The sequence below is a fragment of the Palaemon carinicauda genome, chromosome 30 (assembly GCF_036898095.1).
Source record: "Palaemon carinicauda isolate YSFRI2023 chromosome 30, ASM3689809v2, whole genome shotgun sequence".
Taxonomy (NCBI): Eukaryota; Metazoa; Arthropoda; class Malacostraca; order Decapoda; family Palaemonidae; genus Palaemon; species Palaemon carinicauda.
This window is the reverse complement of record NC_090754.1, coordinates 70,609,373-70,631,873: the sequence shown is the minus strand read 5'-3', so window position 1 is coordinate 70,631,873 and position 22,501 is coordinate 70,609,373. Positions and strand designations below refer to the sequence as shown.

The window sequence follows — 22,501 nt, the reverse complement described above, 5'->3', positions numbered from 1 at the left end:
AATTCTGCTTGGCTTACAAATTCAGCACACATGCCCATTTATGGGCATAACATTGAGCAAGTACTGACCAGTGGTACACTATATATGGTCATTGTACACCTACATTCTATTTAGATCCCCCAACACACAATAGAAATCTTAATTGAATAAACAGTATATGACAATGGGTAGTGATGTTTTGTTTAAAACTAATATTTCACTCTTATACTGCTGGCTGTTCTACACTATTAAAACCTTTCTTGTCGAGCCAAGACACACTTATCTATTCATAACTCAATCGGAGCTAGAATGCTATGTCCTTACCCTTTATCAGGACCAGTCATGGCCATTCTAAATTAAGGGCCAGACAGATGCCCTGTTCACTTGGGGGAGTTCCTTCTTCAAGAGGAACTTCCTAAGGAAAACCAAGACCCCCAATTAAATGACAATGGTTTGTATCCGCATAGGAAAAGACAAAGGATTTTAATGTAATTTGTATTTTTCCTAGCTATACAAACCCGAGTCATTTAAGCTATACTTCCTCTTCTGCCACCTCACAAGTCCCGGCCAGAGATAGAGCGAGATACCAGCCACGAGCACCAACCAAGGTAGAGGATGGGTGAAGCAGCTCAGTGGTGTACCAAATCAGTGTTCACTAAACGTTATCAGAAAGAATCCTGGTTCTCTTTATCATGATGCTTAGGCTTCAGGTGCTATTGCACCTGCTGGGAATGTGATTTATAATAAAAGTTTAAGTTTCTTTTAGTTTTATTTGTGGGTGATTTTAATTAGTCTTAATTTTGTTTTGTTCTGTTTTGGAATATGAAGTGTTAGGTAGAGTATAATGATATGTATTGTGATAGATTATGAGATTGTATTTAGAAACAAAGTTGGGAGCATTAAGTTATAACCTTAACTATGATGGTTTAGTACCAAGGCACTAGATTTAAGAGTTGAGTTCGGTTATATATGAGTATTGTTTGAAGACTTTCAATTTCTTATCTTTCTTTCATGACCCACCGCCATCAGAATATGTGAGTCAGCAATATGAACATCAGGGGAGGTTCATAGAAATAAATGGAATTTGAATGAAGAAATTTGTAATTTCTCTACTCATCTGATGTTCATTTGCATTCCCACCCTTCTCCCCACTGACTAATAATGTTAAGAGCATAGGATATAGTTTCAACTTTGAAGACAGAAAACAGCAGGTGTAGTTAGCCACACCGAGCCTTACCAATAGTCCTCAGCTGTCGTTTTGATACAGTTACTTTTTTGGGCTAACAACAATATATGTCAAGTTCAAGAAAAGAGAAGTGTGAACATGAGGTAAGTACAGTATAGAAAAAAATTCTATCATTAAAATTATATTTTTATAAAACGATCTTATTAGGGTGTTATCTTTTCTTTTCAGGCGGGCGTTAGTCACAACAATGTCAGTTCGTCTGGAATTTTTGTTACCTCTGATGGAGCATGGAAACTATGGGGTCTTGAGTATTCATGCAGGTATTTTTGTATGGTTTAATAAGAATTGCATTGCTTTTCAAACTGCTATGTAATGGTCATAGTGTGTAAGAGGTGGCTGAAAAGCAAAGACAAGTACTGTACTGAATACTTTTCCCTGTTGGAGCCCTTGGGCTTATAGCAACTTGCTTTTCCAACTATGGCTGTAGCTTAGCTAATGATGATAATAATAGTAATACTGTACAGTACTGAAGTATATAATGTTTTACTTGAAATGGAAATTTTATTTTTGCACACTGAATTGCTGGTCAAGTCATATATTTACACTGCGTTGTATGAATGCATGTATACTTTTGTTTTTATAGAATGCTAAAATTCTTTGAAGTATTTAAGTGGAAAAATTCATTAACTATCTCTTCTTAATATCTCTAGCTCAGTTTCCTTTAAACTCTGGAAGTAGTGTAGTAAAAGTTAACGGCAGCATTTAGAAACTTTTTATGTTTATCAAATCATTAATTGTTTATAGCTGGGATTATTATAATGAAATCGCCACACTGTACTACTTAGTGTTATGAATTTATTTGATTTTTGTTGCAGCTTTGGAGAGCTAACTCGGGATCACATTGAGCATATAAACAGCTACTGCCATGAAAAGTCTGTTCCACCTGATGATAAGTCTAGAATATCCCCTTCATACCAACATGCAAGAGATTCTTATGCCTTCTCATGCCTAGTAAAGGAGATTTTGTCACCAGACATCATCACAGGTGGGGCTATCATAGTTTTGTCCTTGCATTCTCCTTCGTAAAAGGACCTTGCTATTATGAGCTGCACTGTAGACATTACTTAGGGTCTTGCAGTGTTCCTTTGGCCCCTGGCTGCTGTCGCTTTACTCTATATTTTATTTCACCTCTTCTTACTTCTCCCTTTCTTCCTTCTTGCTGTCTAACCTCTTAAGAATTCGCTTTTATGGTTCAACAGACAGGTTTTCCCTCGGTTACACTTAGGTGCTGAATAGGCTCACAGGCCTCATGGCTGGGCTATGTAGCCCAAATTCATAAGTACAAATCTTGCATATTCTTTGACATTGAATAAATCATTACATGAAAATGCTCTCCTCACATTTGGCTTTAGATAATGCATTCAGCTTCATCATTGTATAGGATTATTTTGAGAATAAACGCCTTTACCGTGTTACCTTACAGTACCTGTTTACAGTTTTCTGATATGTGATTCAAGGAGTTTTCTCACTATATGTTACTTTTTATACATTTTTTTTTTATTAACAGGAATTTTTATATATGCAATGCATGATATGTAATAATCTTTTGTTCTCTTAGATATTTTACTTGTTAGGAATAGTAATGCACTTTCTTTGACTTTGACAGAAATAGCTGGAGCAGAAGACTTTTTGAATGTCATAAATGAGAAAGGCTTAAATAAAGACTGGAGTCAAAGACCTCGCTTGGCAGATCTTGCCAAACATCAGATCTTCAGTCATGACTTTCTCAAAATTCATGATAATTTAAGTAATGTCCTCCTTCTTCATGATCACAAAAGGGAAGAATTTCTTCAGTGAGTAAATTCTATGCAATACCGCATTCCTTTTGTAGTCTTTTTTTTTTATTAGTAACTTGTCTTCATTAATTGCACGTCTTTTTCTCCAAAGAATAAATATATAAAAAAACTAAGATTACCATTGTTATTTAAAAAAAAAATATTTCAATGTCTTACCCAACATTGATTACAATATAAGCTTTGAAAGTGAAGTTTTGGTTGACAAGCTAAAAAATTGGAGGACTAGTAGTAGATTTGTATGACAAGCTATCCCATAGTTTAATACCACTACCACAATATATGGCCACTTGGGACTTCCATGCTAGAAAAACTCCTTGTTTTGTCAAGCGATGAGCTGATAAGTTGTGTTTTTTACTTTTTTTGTTATAGGATTTTTTGTTCCTTTATTAGACTTGTGGTAGTGTGATTCTATGTTTTTCAAATGTGGAACCATGGATTCTTTAGGTGGGTAAGGAGGGCTATAGGATGTCTTTCAAGCAGATTCCTCCCATAGTGAATTCTCCTATAGCCTTTCCAGCTTACTCCCACAACCCACAGTTAGGCTAGAACTTTGAGAAGTAAAAAGTCTTATAAACACGCTCATCAAAAACTATTTCAAGGATTTTATGACAGGTTTGTTGTAGTTCCCAAGTTATCTGGAGAATGGAACCCAGTTTTGGATGTGACTAAACTGAACAAGTTCTTTTGAGTTACAAGCTGCTCCATAGAGACATCCTTGTCTGTTCTAGTTTCCATTCCATTTTCGATATATCTTTCAGATACTCATCTTCATATCACAATACATCGAGAGTCAAGACATAAGGTTTTGTGTTTAGGGGCAAGACTTCATAGTACACAGTAGATGTTCCTTTGTTAAGTGTCACCACGTCTCTGCTAAGATTTTGTCATGGCCTCAGTCCTCAAATGGCTACATCATCATGTTTTTCTTTTAGTGGAAAACTGGCTAGTTCTGGCAAAATGTCTTCTAGGAGTTGTTAGGGCAAAGTAGATTATTCTTTATCTACCTCCTAAGTTTCTTTTTAAACATGAAGTGTATTGTCTCGTAGATTTATTGAATACGTATTTAGGGTGATGATTTTCTCAGTTCCATTTAAGGCTTTTCCCTGTGAGAAAAGAATGAACATCCTCAAATTTGTGGAGGATATCAGACACTCAACCTGTAACAGGATTGATGTGCAAGCCAAGGAAGGCATAATTTGGTCTTTGCTTTTCACTTACTTGAAAGTTTTCAATTTAATATAACTGATATAACTCATGTTGTTTGTTAAGTCTCCTTGTTGCATCAGGGGACATTTTATTTTGAGAAAGTAATCTCCTTATTCACTTTTTTGTTTTTTTAAGGTTCACTCCTGTTAGACTGCAGAGTTAAGGAGGGCGAATTAAGGTAACTTTGGCTGGTTAGGTTAGTGCCTTGACATCTGTATAGAAGTTCTTATGATTTACCTTCAGTTGGTTCTGGTTGGTGACAATCCTTTTGGTGGGGATAATACTCTTAAGGTAAAGGGAGTCTTCACCTTTACAAGTCTTCTCAGAGTTTTAATGGAATTAGAGAAGTTACGAGGCCTTTTCGAACCATAGATAACTTTGGGATAAGTCATATGAGGATTTAAATTGTTATAAGAATCTTGCGGAGTATTTTTGTTATCTCTTATTGTAGTGAGCATTTCTATGATTATCGTTATTATTTGCCACTACATACCTTCTAGTATGAATCTGCATATTGAATGTTCGTTAATACTTATTGAAATAAACAAAATTTTAAAAATAAAATTTATTTTAATGCTTAAGATTCATTGACCAAGTAGAGGGGTAGAGCTGTAACCATGAATTAAAGGTCTTTGCAGTTTCTGCTCCTATCTGCAGTTGTATTATATCCTTCTATATTACCTCTGTCCCTTCTTTCTTTCTTCCATCTTGCTCTCTAAACCCCTTTTAACTCATGTAACCGCGATGGTTTCGTGCCAGTTACACTTAGGCACTAGACTAGATTGTCCAAATTCATAAATCCAGTATGATCCAATTTTCAATATTAAACTTACCCGATAATCATGTAGCTGTCAACTCCGTTGCCCGACAGAATTCTATGGAGGGATACGCCAGCTATCACAATACTAGAAGGGGGTGTACTTACCAGCGCCACCTGTGGCCAGGTACTCAAGTACTTCTTGTTGACACCTCCTCAATTATTCCTCTGTCGTGCTTCCGGCAAGACGTTCTGGGATACGCTTATGATCTTCGAGTTGTTTCACGGCTAATTGGTGAAGTATTCTCTCAGATTTCAGCTGTCGCATTACTGGAAACCTTCTTATATTAGCTAGATAGCTTTTATATAGTCCTGATTAACGGTTAACGATCTTTTGCTTGATTTTGGAACCCCCTTTTGGCTAACTCTTTGGATTCAAGATGTCTGACATTTCGCAAGCCCCCTCCCATAGACGATGTAGGTTTTGCAATAGGCGTATTCCGAAGGCCTCGGTAGATCCTCACACCGCTTGTTCTGACTGTAGGGACAGGCCCTGTCAGTTAGAAAATCGATGTGAGGAATGCGCCGGACTTTCGGAACTTGAATTTGTCCGTCTTTTGAAATATTCAACTAAGTTAGAGAGAGGTAGAGTTAGGAGGAGTTCTTCTCACTCTTCACTTTTTTCCTCACCTCATGATCCCCTACCTTTTCCTACCCCTGTAGTGGCTACCCCCGAACCTACTGTTTGCCCTCCGCCTGATATGTCTGTTGTTTTGCGTGCTATTCAGGCCTTAGGCGATAAAGTAGAGTCAGTGGTAAGTGATCATAAGTCTCTGATGGCCGAAGTCAAGGAACTTAAGGTCAAGAGTGCAGTGGGTGGAATTAGTGCCAGTGCTGTGACGAGTGCTAGTGTCAGTGCAGTGCCAAGTGCTAGTGTCAGTGCCAGTGTGGTGCGTGAGGATATTTCTGTGCGAGCCAGTCGTCCTCCCAGTCCGGGACCTCTTGCAAGCTCCCAAGCCCAGGGGAGAAGCAATGTCGAAGGGCATAAGGGTTCGGCAGGCCTTGTTAGGCGCACAGAAGTATCCTCGGTGGTTGCGGGCGTGTCTTCCAAAGACCGTCACTCCCACCTGCAGACGATTGAGCCCGTCTTTTTCTCGTCCGCTGATCAACTGTCAGGGAAGAAACGTTGGTCTCAGGTCTCGAGACCGCTTAAACGCAGAGTCCAGTCCGCGAGTGCTCAGCCAGGTTGCAGTCATTGGCTCAGCTCTGACTCGCCGCAGTCATCGGTCGACTGCACTCCGCCCAAGAGGAGTAAGGTTCTGCCACAACAGAGCTCGACTGGTAAGGCTTTACCTCAGCCTACTGTAGTTTCTGCCGACCCCAAGTGGAATCTACTTCAGTCCATGCAAGCTCAGCTTTCGGACTTGATGCGTGAGTGTCGGGCTGAGAGTGTTGCGCCTCAGCCTCCGCCTACACTCCCTCCGCCTGCTCTCGCTCCGCCTGCGCTCGCTTCGCCTGATCGCAGTACCACCTGCCAGGCGTACGATGTTGAGCCACGTTCTGAGTTTGCTGTTCCCAGTGGTGTTCAGCCTCCGCCTTCTTTAAGGCAACCTTTACTATGGGATCAGGAGGATTATTCCTCTCTTCCTCCGCCTCCCCTTGCTGCTCCACCAGTGGTGCAACTCTCGGTTGAGGTACAACAACCTCTCCCGTCCATGAGTCAGTCTCCTCAGCTCTCGCTGCAGCGAGCTCAACCCTCCACAAGGCAAGCACCTCTACACCTTGGCCTTGCGCCTCAGGAGCCTCAGCTTGCGAGACATTTACCTTGTTCTGCGCAGCCTCAACCTCATCACGCTCCGCTCACACCACAGGAACAGGAACTTGCTACTCCGCTTCCACCAACCGCTCAGCAAGCGCAACCCTTGGGTTCAACCACTCATGCTAGGAGTCAGCCTCCTCCACCCATGCGCCTTCCTTCTGCTTCGTCTTTTATTCAGCCTTTGCAGTCTGAGCCTCAGGTTCTCCCTCAACAGTTACTTGAAGAGGAAACCACTAATATTGTTCCTACTCGTTCTGACTCTGCTGTTCAGCATTCTGGTCCGATCTCTTCGCTACACTCTGGTGATGAGGCGTCTGATGATGAGGAGGCACACCTGGATCCCTCGTCAGACGTGGATGAATCCAAGCCTTCTCCACAGTCTATTGACTTTCGTAAGGTCTTGGCTCTGCTTAGGGAGGTTTACCCAGACCACTTTGTCTCTGCTATTCCCCGCTCTCCGCCATCTGAGTTTTCGCTGGGAATACAACAAGCTAAGTCCTCCTATACTAAGCTAGTCCTAGCAAGGTCCTCTAAGAGAGCGTTAAGGATCTTAGGGGAGTGGCTGCAGACTAAGCAACACCTTGGCAAAACTTCTTTCATGTTTCCGCCAACTAAGCTCACTTCGAAAGCGAGCGTTTGGTATGCCACAGGAGAAGCACCAGGCTTGGGAGTACCTGCCTCTGCCCAGGCTGACTTCTCAAGTCTGGTAGACTCGCCTCGGAGAACTGCAATGAGGCGCTCTAAGGTTTGCTGGACCTTCTCAGACCTGGATCACTTACTGAAAGGAGTGTTTAGAGCATTTGAAATGTTCAACTTTCTAGACTGGTGCTTGGGGGCCCTCAGCAAGAAGACCTCTCCTGCGGACAAGGATTCTGCCATGCTATTAATGTCCTGCATGGATAAGGCCATTAGGGATGGATCTGGTGAGCTTGCGTCGATGTTTGTATCAGGGGTTTTGAAGAAAAGAGAACAGCTGTGTACCTTCCTTTCCTCCACAATTACACCTTGCCAAAGGTCACAACTCCTTTTTGCTCCGCTCTCGAAGTTCCTCTTCCCCGAAGAGCTGGTTAAGGACTTGTCTGCTGCCCTGATACAAAAGGACACACACGATCTTGTAGCCTCATCGGCTCGTAAGTCTAAGGTTGCTACCTCAGTCCCCAAGACTTATCGCTCCCCAGTGGCTGATACCCCTGCTACGAGGTTCATACCGCCCTTTCGTGGTAGAGCCCCCAGCCGAGGAAGCTCCCGTCCAGACTCTTACAGGAGCAAGTCTAGGAAAGGCTCCAGGACATCTAAAGGAAAAAACTGACTCTCCGCATCTCCAGACAGCAGTAGGAGCCAGACTCAAGATCTTCTGGCGAGCATGGGAGAAGAGAGGTGCAGACGCCCAGTCTGTCAGTTGGCTGAGGAACGGTTACAGGATTCCATTCTGCCTCAAACCACCTCTGACCACATCACCCATCAACCTCTCTCCCAACTACAAAGAAGAGGACAAGAGGCTAGCATTGCACCAGGAGGTGTCGCTACTTGTGCAGAAGAAGGCAGTGGTTATAGTCCGGGACCATCAATCCCCGGGCTTCTACAACCGTCTCTTTCTTGTGGCCAAGAAGACAGGAGGTTGGAGACCGGTGCTGGACGTCAGCGCGCTCAACGCGTATGTCACCAAGCAGACGTTCACGATGGAGACGACGAAGTCGGTCTTAGCAGCGGTCAGGCAGGAGGACTGGATGGTCTCGTTGGACTTGAAAGATGCTTACTTTCACGTTCCTATTCATCCAGACTCCCAACCTTTCCTGAGATTCGTTTTTGGAAAGGTTGTCTACCAATTCCAAGCCCTGTGTTTTGGCCTAAGCACAGCTCCTATGGTCTTTACTCATCTGATGAGGAATATAGCAAAATTCCTACACTTATCGGACATCAGAGCCTCCCTCTACTTAGACGACTGGCTGTTGAGAGCCTCCACGAGTCGTCGCTGTCTGGAGAATCTCAATTGGACTTTAGACTTAATCAGAGAGCTGGGTCTATTAGTCAACATAGAAAAGTCTCAACTCATTCCCTCCCAATCCATTGTGTACCTGGGAATGGAGATTCGGAGTCAGGATTTTCGGGCTTTTCCATCGGCCCCCAGGATAAGCCAAGCCCTAGAGTGCATCATGAGCATGCTGAAGAGGAGCAGTTGCTCGGTGAGACAGTGGATGAGTCTCACAGGGACCCTTTCATCACTGGCCCTGTTCGTCGAGCTAGGGAGACTCCACCTCCGCCCTCTTCAATTCCATCTTGCAGCTCATTGGGACAAGGGTTCGACTCTCGAAGCAGTCTCTATCCCAATCACCCAAGAGATGAAGACCACTTTCCTGTGGTGGAAGCACAACCTCCTTCTCAGGGAGGGTCTATCGTTGGCTATTCAGACCCCCAATCTTCATCTCTTCTCAGATGCATCGGACTCGGGCTGGGGTGCGACCTTGAACGGACGGGAATGCTCGGGAACGTGGAACGAGGAACAGGGATTACTCCACATCAACTGCAAGGAGCTACTAGCAGTTCATTTAGCCCTGTTGAACTTCAAGTCCCTCCTGCTAGGCAAAGTGGTGGAGGTGAACTCAGACAATACCACAGCCTTGGCTTACATCTCCAAGCAAGGAGGGACCCATTCGAGGAGCCTATACGAGATCGCAAGGGACCTCCTCATTTGGTCAAGAGGTCTAAACCTCACTCTGGTCACGAGGTTCATTCAGGGCGATATGAACGTCTCAGCAGATCGCCTAAGCAGAAGGAATCAGGTCATTCCCACGGAATGGACCCTCCACAAGAGTGTGTGCAACAGACTTTGGACCTTGTGGGGTCAACCTACCATAGATCTGTTTGCCACCTCCATAACCAAGAGACTTCCGCTGTACTGTTCCCCTGTTCCAGACCCTGCAGCAGTTCATGTGGATGCTTTTCTACTGAACTGGTCCCATCTCGACCTGTACGCATTCCCACCGTTCAAGATAATAAACAAAGTTCTGCAGAAATTCATCTCGCACGAAGGGACACGGCTGACGCTGGTTGCTCCCCTTTGGCCTGCAAGAGAATGGTTCACAGAGGTACTTCAATGGCTAGTCGACATCCCCAGGACTCTACCTCTAAGAGTGGACCTTCTACGTCAACCTCACGTAGACAGGTTGCACCCAAACCTCCACGCTCTTCGGCTGACTGCCTTCAGACTGTCGAAAGATTCGCTAGAGCTAGAGGCTTTTCGAAGGAGGCAGCCAGTGCGATTGCCAGAGCAAGAAGGGTTTCCACTCGTAGAGTCTACCAGTCTAAGTGGGAGGTCTTCCGAAGCTGGTGTAGAGCCAATTCAATTTCCTCTACCAATACCTCTGTGACCCAAATAGCTGACTTCCTTCTACATCTTAGGAATGAGAGATCCCTTTCAGCCCCTACGATTTAAGGGTATAGGAGTATGTTGGCTTCAGTTCTCCGCCACAGAGGTTTGGACCTGTCTTCCAACAAGGACCTTCAAGACATTCTTAAGTCTTTTGAGACGTCTAAAGAGCGTCGTCTATCCACTCCAGGCTGGAACCTAGACGTAGTCTTAAGGTGCCTTATGTCACCTAGGTTCGAACCTCTCCAGTCAGCTTCCTTCAAGGACCTTACCCTCAAGACTCTTTTTCTCATCTGCCTTGCAACAGCTAAGAGAGTCAGTGAGGTTCATGCCTTCAGCAAGAACATTGGTTTCACGACCGAATCTGCAACATGTTCTTTTCAGCTCGGATTCCTAGCAAAGAACGAACTTCCTTCACGTCCTTGGCCTAGATCGTTTGAAATACCTAGCCTCTCCAACATGGTAGGTAACGAACTAGAGAGAGTTCTTTGCCCTGTCAGAGCTCTCAAATATTATCTTAAGAGGTCTAAACCTATTCGAGGACAGTCAGAAGCCTTATGGTGTGCCATCAAGAAACCTTCGAGGCCCATGTCCAAGAATGGGGTTTCGTATTATATAAGGCTTCTGATTAGAGAAGCCCACTCTCACTTAAAGGAGGAAGACCTTGCATTGCTGAAGGTAAGGACCCACGAAGTAAGAGCCGTAGCTACTTCGATGGCCTTTAATAAAAACCGTTCTCTGCAGAGCATAATGGATGCAACCTATTGGAGGAGCAAGTCAGTGTTTGCATCATTTTATCTTAAAGATGTCCAGTCTCTTTACGAGAACTGCTACACCCTGGGACCATTCGTAGCAGCGAGTGCAGTAGTAGGTGAGGGCTCAGCCACTACATTCCCTTAATCCCATAACCTTTTTTAACCTTTCTCTTGAATGCTTTTATTGTTGTTTTTATGGTTGTTACGGTAGGCTAAGAAGCCTTCCGCATCCTTTTGATTTGGCGGGTGGTCTATTCATTCTTGAGAAGCGCCTGGGTTAGAGGTTTTGTAGAGGTCCTTTAGTAGGGGTTGCAACCCCATATACTTTGGCACCTTTGGGTTGATTCAGCCTCCAAGAGGAACGCTGCGCTCAGTAAGGAAGACGAACTTAAAAAAGAGGCAGAGTAACGGTTCAATTCGACTTCCTTACCAGGTACTTATTATTTCATTGTTATTTGAGATAACTGTTATATGAAATATGGGATACTTAGCTATCCTTTAATCTTGTACACTGGTTTTCACCCACCCCCCTGGGTGTGAATCAGCTACATGATTATCGGGTAAGTTTAATATTGAAAAATTTTATTTTTATTAGTAAAATAAATTTTTGAATATACTTACCCGATAATCATGATTTAATCGACCCTCCCTTCCTCCCCATAGAGAACCAGTGGACCGAGGAATAATTGAGGAGGTGTCAACAAGAAGTACTTGAGTACCTGGCCACAGGTGGCGCTGGTAAGTACACCCCCTTCTAGTATTGTGATAGCTGGCGTATCCCTCCATAGAATTCTGTCGGGCAACGGAGTTGACAGCTACATGATTATCGGGTAAGTATATTCAAAAATTTATTTTACTAATAAAAATAACATTTTTCCTTAGATCCTGCCCTCCTTTCCTCATTAAATAGGGAAAGTTCTTGAGGTATAAGATAGGAGGGTTAGTCATCCAAACCCACTAACAGTCCTCTGATAGTTTATCAACCAATCTGAGCTAGCAAAATGTATAACATGCAATGAATGTTGGGTAATTTTTGAAATGATGAATTTTAATCATTTTAGTTGATGGAACAAACTTTAAATATTTCAGGAATGTTGGAGAGCATTTGAAGCAATATCCTGAGGAGCTTGTGTCAAGCACTCTTGCTGGTGCTCTCTTGAGCCGGCCACTTCTCTTACATCCTGCAGCTGTAACTCATCTTATGCCAATGGTACTGACACCAAAGACAAGTAAGTTCTATCGTAAAGAAATTTATTAATGGTAATGTTCTTAAGGCAGTGCACTGTAAGAAAAAAAATTTCATGGTAAATTTTATTTATGTGTAAATTTCATTGTAAGTACTCTTTTGCACACTTGGATTATTTTGCACTTCAGTAATTATATAGAGCAGGACAAATGAAAGTATCAGTTTAGCAATGACCTATTTTAATATCAAATACTGTATATTTTAACCCTGGGGGTAACACATTATTTAGTAGAATAAATTACTTGCAAAGAAAAAATAATTGTACGGTACATTGAGTAATGCTTAGTAAGCCTTAGTTGTAATGATATTAATGTGTTGACAGGGAGCCTGCACTAAATAAAAACAGACTAGAATATGACATGGAATGATATTACTCTTGAAAAAAATGACAATAGCTACAACGAAATGCAGATGCATGTAAGATATGTAAACAAAATGGTCTGCATTATCCATATGTACTTTTTTTTTCTCTATAAATATTCTAATTTATGATAGCTTGATAAGGTTGTAACTTTTAGGCCTATCAGAAATATATACTGCCTGTAGTCAGTGATATATGATGGTACATACATACATATACCAAGGCACTTCCCCCAATTTTGGGGGGTAGCCGACATATATGATGGTAATGTTATAATTTTAGTAATTTTTGTGATGTTGCAGATGATGGTACTGGTGGACTGTTCAGTGAAAGGGTATTTGAAAAAGACATTGTACCACAGATAGTTCGTCTTTTTAGTGTGCACGATGCCACGGTACGGAGCATACTTTTATTATACTTGCCACATTATGTACATCTGGTATCAGAAGACATTTTAGCAGATGAAGTTGTAAGTATTATAATTGTTGAAGTTTTTTTTTTTTAGCTTACTGGAATACTTTTCATCTCAAATCCCTATCTTTCACTGAATTTAAGTAAAAGTCAAGGTTATACATAAAAAACTTTTACTTTTTTATTTAGAAATTTCAACCCACTTGACAATTTTGCTGCCTTCTAGGAACAATTTTGTTATAGTTTATAATTTGTATGTTAGTTTCCAGTTTTATAGAATAAAGTTTGCCATAGAAATGGGAACTCAATTCATCAGAATAGAATGAAAGATCAAATGAATTGGGATATCTCAAACATTACTTACTTAAAACAGGAAGCTACTGGGATATATAAAAGGAAAGACTATTTGAGTACTGTATACAGTAGTGGATAAGTGCATTATACACTTGTTCTTGTCTATACCTATACTTTACCTGTTTTAGGCAATTTTTTAATAAGCTTCCAAAGTTTCGTTTAAGGATCTAAAATTTGTGACACTCGAGTTTACTGCCAACATGAAATATCAATTTCATTCCTACCGGTATACAAACCCTCATACTTTAATAGAAGGATGATTTTAGCAATCCTGGAACTTGATTGTTAAAATTTATAATGAGGTTTTGGTAGTTATTGATGGATAGGTTTAGAAGCCCTGCACCCCCCCCCCCCCCAACCAACTTACTGAATAGTCACTTTGACTTCAGGTGCCGAGTTGTACAGGCGTATGTTCGTAGTGGCAAACTTAGCTTGTTTAATTTTCTTTTCCTCCTTTGAGACTGCTTGATTACTGTATTAGTAATTTGAAGAAACCTCAAGTAGGATTGCAGTCTTGCTCAGGAACTTCCAGCTGGCAGTGCGTAACCTTCATATGCAAGTTGTCTGTGGATTCCCATTCTTTGTACCTTTCTTCTAAGAGTTTATGTCTGCTTCCTGTGAGGAATATAAGGAATAGTCATACTCCCAGTGACAGGAGTATTGTAGGAGAAAGAAGGTCAAGCAAGATTCTTTGTCCATGGGGTCTTCCTCTAAGTCTAAGAAATCCACTGGATCTCATTGTTCTTCCCGTGGTACTCTGGCTTGTGATCCTTCGCCATCTGCCTCCTAGGAGGAGGTGTCAGAAGGGCAATGATATTAATTGAACCTTAGGGCAAGCCCAGAACAAGCTAGCTTTACCTGCTTCTCCCAGGAAGCATGTATTTCTTCTCTTCGCGGTAAACTCAAAGAAATATTAACATTAAAAAACGTCCGATCGTTCTTATGAAATTACAATTACCCATTTTTGTTTTATGCTCATTAGTTCTGTATTTCGACTGTGTTTGTTGGTTCTTATTATAACCAATTACCTGTGTTGGTGGAATTTTGTGGCTACCTTGTTTGGATTGTCATTAAATTGGTGATTTTTGTGCAGTGGGGTCATCTTTCCATAAACACATCGGTCGTCAGAAGGTGCTTACCCTTCGCAACTTGTCCTTCATGGAGCCATCGCTCTTTACTCCAGCAGAGATAGAGGCAACAATTGTACATACATACATACATATACCAAGGCACTTCCCCCAATTTTGGGGGTTAGCCGACATCAACAAATGAAACAAAACAAAAAGGGGACCTCTACTCTCTACGTTCCTCCCAGCCTGACAAGGGACTCAACCGAGTTCAGCTGGTACTGCTAGGGTGCCACAGCCCACCCTCCCCTGTTATCCACCACAGATGAAGCTTCATAATGCTGAATCCCCTACTGCTGCTACCTCCGGGTTCATCTAAGGCACCGGAGGAAGTAGCAGGGCCTACCAGAACTGCGTCACAATCGCTCGCCATTCATTCCTATTTCTAGCATGCTCTCTTGTCTCTCTCACAACAATCCTCCTATCACCCAGAGCTTTCTTCACACCATCCATCCACCCAAACCTTGGCCTTCCTCTTGTGGCAACAGTTGTGAAGTGGTGAAAAGAGACCCAGGACTCCATCCTTCAGAGGCCAGTGTCCTTTTGTTAGCCCAACCTTCAACGTCAGGTCATGGGAAACATTTCACCCAACCAGCGTGAAAACAATGCGGAGGAGGAGGAGCACGACTTCAGCAATCAATCCACAAAACTCTTGCACAGTCTTTCCCCTCTCAATAGAACTAGAGTCAAGGAAGAAGTAGAGGGAAAAGTAGAACTAAACTCCTTTGCTAGGGGGAGTGTTCCCCCATTCCACCATCAGTGGGGCTGCCTACAGGTCAATTGGCGGAGGTTGTGTTTCCATGGAGCAGAAAGATGTATGGTGTAGGTCCTCCAGTCTGGACACCACCTATTCATCAGCTGTCCCCATCCTCTAATTCATCCTCTGGTGATATCATCATCATATCGCCAGTGGTGGACAGAAGAACTTGCTGTAGTGAAGGAAGTACAAAATTTGTTGCTGCAGGGTTCACTTTAAGAGGTCGATGACTACTTTGTAGGATTCTTCAGTCGATTCTTTCTTGTAAGGAAGGTCATCGACCTCTCAGCGACTTTATCCTTCAAGATGGAGATAGCATCCATGGTCAGGCAAGTTATAAGACAGTAGGATTACATGGTGACTGGATCTGAAAGATACTTACTTTCAAATCCTGGCTCACCCTTCCTCCAGGAAGTATCTCAGGGTAGTGGTGGCAAGGTCCTTCAGTTTAAGGTTCTCTATTTTGACCTGTTGACAGCAGCCCAGGTCATCATGGGATCGGCCTGCTCTGCTACCTGAATTAGGAGCTCAAGTCAGCATGGATGCATTATCTTGACGACCCATTTTTCCCTGTGAGAATAAAAGAATCCAGGGGGACCTCAGATAGTGGTTGGAGGAAGAACTTCCTATGAGAATGGCCAGTCTTGCTGCCTCCTCTGATTCCTTCTCTTCTCAGACACTTCCAGAGAGGGGTGGGAAGTCCACCCAGGCTGATGCATATCTCCAGAGACAGTGCTTCAGACATCTGGATACCTATGAAAATTCACAGCAGCCATCTACCAGGAAAAGTGGGCCATTTTCTGCAGTTAGTTAGGGGTGTCTCTCCTCTTGGAGCCTCTGTACCATACATTATCAATTTATTGTAGTACCTCCGTGAGTGGAAACTGCTCCATTTTAATGTTAAAAGGCTATTACTCTGCCTTGAGTCTAGTCTTTAGACTAAAGGAAATAGATATTTCTTTGGAGGAAATTTTTATGCTTATTAGGAGTTTTGAGCAGACTTGCTCTCCTTTCTAGGACGTAGTAATGGTGTTATGTTCCTGAAAGGGGCGCTCTGAAAACCGTTGAGGCAAGCTTCTGACAGGGACTTCACCCTGAAGACTGTTTTCCTGCTCGCTTTAGTTTCGGCAAATCGTATTAGTGAGCTGCATCTGCTCTCCTTCAACATCACCCATTCAAGGAGTTGGAGGTAGATCTCTCTCTCTCGTTCGTTCCAAATTTTGTTGTGAAAACTCGGAATCCATTCATACGTGATTCCAGATTTCTGTTTCTAAATTCCGAGTCTTATGGATGTAACTGATAACCCTGACCAGCTTTTGCTGTGTTCTGCGAGAGTTTTAAGGTGCTATCTGAAACGCACTAGGACCACAAGATCTCGGCTACAGCCCCCTTTCGTGAGTACAGGAAGACCAAGATGATTTCATTCTTGTTAAGGAAAGTGATCTCTCTAATGCTCTCTTCATCTTCTGCAGAAGGATCTTAAGTTGGAGCTCATGAAGTGAGGGCTATCAGTACTTCTTTGACATTCAGAAAGAATTTCTCTGTGATGCAGGTTCTCCAAGCAGGGGTATGGAAATGTCAAACGATCTTCAACGTCTACTACTGGCGAGATATGACCCACAGGTCCCTAGACGTTTACTCCTGGACCTGTTGTAGCTGCTTAGCAGGTGGTATAAGCTACCTTGGCTCCTCTCACAGGACCAGTAACATCGATTCGAGGGCTGAAGTTAGGTACAAGAATGGAATGAAAGTGAAGAATGACTAGCCCTTTCTTTTCCTTTCAATCTTCCCTGTCCTTGGGTACAGCCTTGGAAACCTTTGGAAACCTCACCAGCTGGACTTGATCTCTCAGTTGGGTAAGCCCAGAATGCTTTATTCTGTGCTCAAGCACAGGAAAGTCTTTTCCCATATTCCTGACAAGGGGGACTGTGATGTAGCTAGGCAAACCCATGATTATAAGATAGTCTTCAAGTTGCAACATCTTCAAACCCAATCTTGCCAGGCCTATTACAACGAGAATTCCAGCTCGAGTACAATACTATTAACAACCAGGGCTGTGAAACCTGCTAATTCTCCTGAAGGAGTTTATGAGGTGTAAGGAACTCTTACAGTACTCTCTTGTGCATCTAAGATACTTAAATTTCAGGTTCCCGGGTTATGCTTCCAGCCAGTTGGAAAAGAGGGATTCCTACCTAAGGATGAGTGTTCTATAGTAAAGGACTATGGTTTGTATTTGTGTAGGAATAAATCACAAATTTTTAAAGTAATTTGTACTTTTAATAACTGTACAAACCTGAGTCCTTTACTCAAACTTATCCACTATCACCAGCCCCTGAGAAAGTCCTAGGCTTCGGTGTCAGTGACTTATCAGTGAGCTGGTTGGGGGAGGGGGTGTTGGTGGTCACCTCTCCCCCACTGAAAGGTAATTACCTGTCTGTTGTTTCTACCTTATAGTTTTAACTGTCATGTTCCAGCTTCAGTGTTATGTATTCTCCTATAGTAAAGGACTCTGATGTGTTTATTTAGAAAAAATACAAATTATTTCAGAAATTTGTGATTTTTAATAAGATTTGATTTATGAATTTATTAGATATGATCAAACACTTGGAAAATTCAGACATCGGGCAACCTTCTAGAGTATTTAATGCCAGATATGAAAGTTTACCATATCGAGAAGCTTAACAAGTATAAACACGGCCTTTTCTACTGAACCAAATTTCTCACATATATGTTCCATGATATATTTATGGTACAGTAGTACATACAGTTCTACTGTATTCTACTGTATTTAGCTGATGTTTTATGAGTTTGATTACTGAGAACAAATAAGGAGTGTTAGATGAAATGCATGCTGCTGCCTGTTGCCGCAGCCCAAACTATCATGCATTGCCAAGTTTGTACACAACGCTGTACTTATATATAGTATGATGAATAAACTTGTGCCTAATCTACAGTCAGATTTGACTTGTAATCCAGTAACTGCACTTTAATTTCATGTTAAGATGATGACTATCCATGGGCAATTATTGCCTGTAACATTTCAGTATCTTTCTCACTTTGTGTTATAATGTTATTGTACTGGGATGTTCAAGGATGGACCATAAGTTGTAACAGTTTTTTATTGCCAACGATAAGTTTCAACCTGAAATACATATTCCATGTAATAAAAATAATACAATCCAACCAGCTATACAAATTTTGAATTTCCCTAATTTTCCCGATTTAATCATCAAAAAAAATAATATTTGTCCTTAATACAACCCTCATAGTAATTTACATGAACAATCCATATTGGTATGTATAATTTTAACAATAACTATTTTTATAGCAATGTAAATAAATACCACTTTAAACTACGGTACTGTAGCCACTAAAACACTCGGCATCAAATTAAATGTACTCATACCATTAAACATTACTGTATATATACATAGAATCCAATTACCAATAAGGGCAATTCCAAATGGAAAATCATATAACATCCATAATCCACTGTATTGCACTCACTTCAATGGCCTCACTATCACAGGCCTTGAACCCCAGTAGGAGATTGCCAAACACAAATATCCCATCACCTGCCGGCCTTACATGTCACCGACTTCATTCCTGTGTCTACATCCACAAAAATAACACTTGCCACCACCAGTCGACACGATAGGCAGTACCAAAGTGGTTAGCAAATTTTTCGGTAGTTCGCCTGCTAACCGTGCGACATTTAGATATGGATAAGACAAAAAATATTCCAGATGCGCAATAAGTTACAATTCGCTCCAACCCACATCAACATTTAAATAAATATATCCTTATAGTATAATAAATTTTATCATGTTAATGATACACTCCCCCACCATTAGTGGCAAATTACCGATACCCTATCCAAAAGGGTCAACTACGTATGAATACATTGTTCTTCTATTGGTAATAACACCACCAACCTGTGTACTGATCTACACATAATCTTATCCACTCCACCATCATATCCCTTCCCATGCTTTATAATCTTATACCTTAAATCAACATCACGGACAACGCCATCTTGTCCTGGATCAGCTTTAATCACCTGTGCTAGTTTCCATGCCCCCCTTACAACATTACTATCTTGCACAAGTACCACATCTCCAACTCTTACATTCCTCCTTGTTGTATGCCATTTCTGCCTGATTAACAATGAAGGAAAATAGTCTCGGTGCCACTTTTTCCAGAAGGATTCTATTATACTTTGTATAAACTTTAATCTCCTTTTGTGATCCCCACTAATATCGTACATCCCACTTGGACAAAAGCAAGTGGACCGACCAAGCAACAGATCATTGGGACAGAGGTATCCCCCCAACTCTAAACTAAATCCAGGTTTTGTACCAATTGGTCTTTCATTCATCAGATTAGCAATACTAAACAAAGCAGTTTGTAACTCTCCAAAATTCAATACAGAATCTCCCACACTAATACAAAGACACCTTTTGACAGATTTGATCAGGGCTTCACTTGCCCCATTATACCAAGGTGCGTCACTAGGCATATTAAAGATCCAAGTTACCCCTTCCTTTTCTCCAATGTTTTCTATTTTCTTACTTGCTGATATCAACTGAGTTCCCTTATCTGAATATATAATTTTAGGAGCTCCTCTAATAGCAATAAACCTTTGAAATGTGGTCAGAAAATCATCAGTACTGTATCCTTCAGCCAAATCTAAGTGAACAGCTCTAGTAACTAAACAGTTAAATATAACACCAAAGGCTTTACCATGAGTTCTCCTTTTAACCGTGTCTCTTATTGTTAAGGGTCCAAACAAATCTATAGCTGTGTAATAGAAAGGTGGAGCAGGTTTCATTCTTTCTATCCTCATTTGACCCATGCATTGGTCTTCTAACTTCTTTGTTAACTTCCTACATGTCACACATTGATTTTTTATTGCCTTTATTATTTTTCTGGCCCCTGGAATCCAGAATTTTCTTTGTAACTTTGCCAGAGTAGTCTCTATGCCTGCATGGTCAACCCCATGTACATATGATATATACAATCTAGTAACTGGATGATTTGCTGGTAGCAACATATAGTCTTCTCTATTCCAATTTTCCTTTAGCCACTTAGAAATTCTTTGTCCTACTACTATGACTCCATTCTCAATTGAAGGTCCTAATCTTCTGAACCTAACTTTCCAATCAGTCATGTCCCTTTGCATCTCTCTAACCCACATTAGTTCTGCTTTAGTAATGCCTTGAACTGTTGGTTCCCTCAGCATACCCTTAAAGGATCTGCATTTGAAAACATTCATTACCCTGCATGTAACTCTTAGTAGTTTGTAATAATCACTAAATCTATTAACATCAACCATGTGTATAACATGGTTCTGACTTACTTTAGCAACAGCCATGACAACACCTACTCTATCAGTTAGTACAATTTCACAATCTTGTTTGATAGGCCATTTTGAAATTGGTAATGTTAGGAATTTTGGTCCATTTTGCCAGACAGAATTTTCACCCATTTTTTCTGGACTACACGGTTTAGAGGTCATATCAGCAACATTTTGAATCGAATCAACCCACCACCATTCCCTTGAATCAGTTTTTATTTGTATCTCTGCAATGCGTACAGCAACAAATGTGTTGAATCCATGGGACTCCTTTTGAATTTGTGATCTTACAATTGTCGAGTCAACTATGTGATAAACCGACTCAAACTCCCATGAAAACTCCTTTACTATGAGTTCTCTCATCCTAGCAGCTATGAGAGCACCACATAATTCCAGACGAGGAATAGACATTTGTTTCACTGGTGCAATCTTATTTTTTGCCATTATCAGACTTGATTCAAACTTACTATCACTGATTTGCCACCTCACATATGCACAAGCCCCATATGCTTGCGTGCTACCATCAGAAAATATTACTAGGTTCGTCTTACCAAAAGCATTAGAGGGCTTTAAGGGTCTTCTAAAAGTTAATGACTCCAGTCCATACAATTCTTTGAAAAACGCTTTCCATTCGTTCATCATGGAATCATCAAGTGGATCACCCCACTTGATTCCACCACCATTTGAGTTTCCTTTGGAAATCATGGATCTCATCAAGATCTTAGCTTTGAGTAATACTGGTATAACCAACCCTAATGGATCATACAACGATGCAATTTGACTCAATATCTTTCTGCGTGTTAATATTTCTGGAAATTTATAATCAAATTCACTTATATCTAAATTTGGACCACTCCTAACCTTTCTTATTCTTGGTGTAAAGTTGAGTCTTACAGCAAAGGAAAAATAGTCATTTACAGGATTCCATTTTAAACCTAAGATTTTCTCACTATCAGATTCTATTATTCTTATATTGCAGTTTTCATAATGCCCGCTGACTATCCAGTGCTTTATTCTGAAACTTCCCTGCGACAATACCCTTTCAGTATCCTGTATCAATTTGATTGCATTCTCAATGGTATCAGTAGAATACAGTATATCATCTACATATGTATTATTAAGAATCATATCTTGCACATCCTGGGATTCCTTACCGAATTTTTCTACTGTATGTCTCAAAGCTACCATAGCTATAGTACAACTGGGCCTATCTCCAAATGTTACTGTGGTAAGAACATACTGATCAGGTGGCCTACTCTCATCCAAGTCCCTCCATACAAATCTATGTGTATGTTCATCTAGTGTGCTGAGTTTTACAGTATGGTACATCTTTGCTATGTCACCCACTATGGCTATATTATCTTGCCTAAATCTACACAACACTCCCAGCAAACTGTTCAAAATATCAGGCCCCTTAGCCCAAAAATCGTTTAACCTCTGTCCCATATAAGATGCTGAAGAATTGAAGACAATGCGCACTGGGGTTGAACTAGATTCTGGCTTCAACACCTCATGGTGATGAATATAGTGAATTGGGCCGTTGTACTCTTGAATCTCCTTATTAGTTAATTTCCTAGCTACTCCCCTTCTAACCATATCTTCAATCTCTTTCTGATATTTCATTGCATACTCATTCCCAAGTTTCCTTAATCTATTCTCTGTTGTTCTTAACCTGGTATTTGCTACCTTTATGTTATTTTTCAATTGATTTGGATCTCTTATCCAAGGATACCTTACAAACCAGCATTTCTGTTTCTCATCATACGTTAATCCTTCCTCAATCAATTTCATTTCCTTTTCTTCTTTCAAACTTACATAATTGAGTCCAGGACAACCTCTGCACATACATTTGATACATTGTGGATTACACCTTGTTCCCATTTCTTCTATGGCAAAAAATTTATCTAACTGATCCTTTAGATTTTCTGTTGGCTCAATATTGATTTCATTCAAATTTACTGAAC

General features: G+C 41.2%; 1 protein-coding gene across 2 annotated transcripts in view; it reads left to right on the top strand.

The window, feature by feature from the left end:
* The window catches only part of LOC137623262 (protein-associating with the carboxyl-terminal domain of ezrin), a 73,680-nt gene that overhangs the window by 29,116 nt on the left and 22,063 nt on the right, over window positions 1–22,501 (top strand). Inside the window, exons 4-8 of one of the 2 annotated variants that reach the window (XM_068354022.1) lie at window positions 1,394–1,485; window positions 2,041–2,210; window positions 2,838–3,018; window positions 12,015–12,154; window positions 12,835–13,001. In XM_068354022.1, coding sequence (XP_068210123.1) covers window positions 1,394–1,485; window positions 2,041–2,210; window positions 2,838–3,018; window positions 12,015–12,154; window positions 12,835–13,001 — 750 coding nt within the window. Of the gene's footprint in view, window positions 1–1,393; window positions 1,486–2,040; window positions 2,211–2,831; window positions 3,019–12,014; window positions 12,155–12,834; window positions 13,002–22,501 lie in introns of both variants that reach the window. The other variant, XM_068354021.1, reaches the window with a different exon arrangement.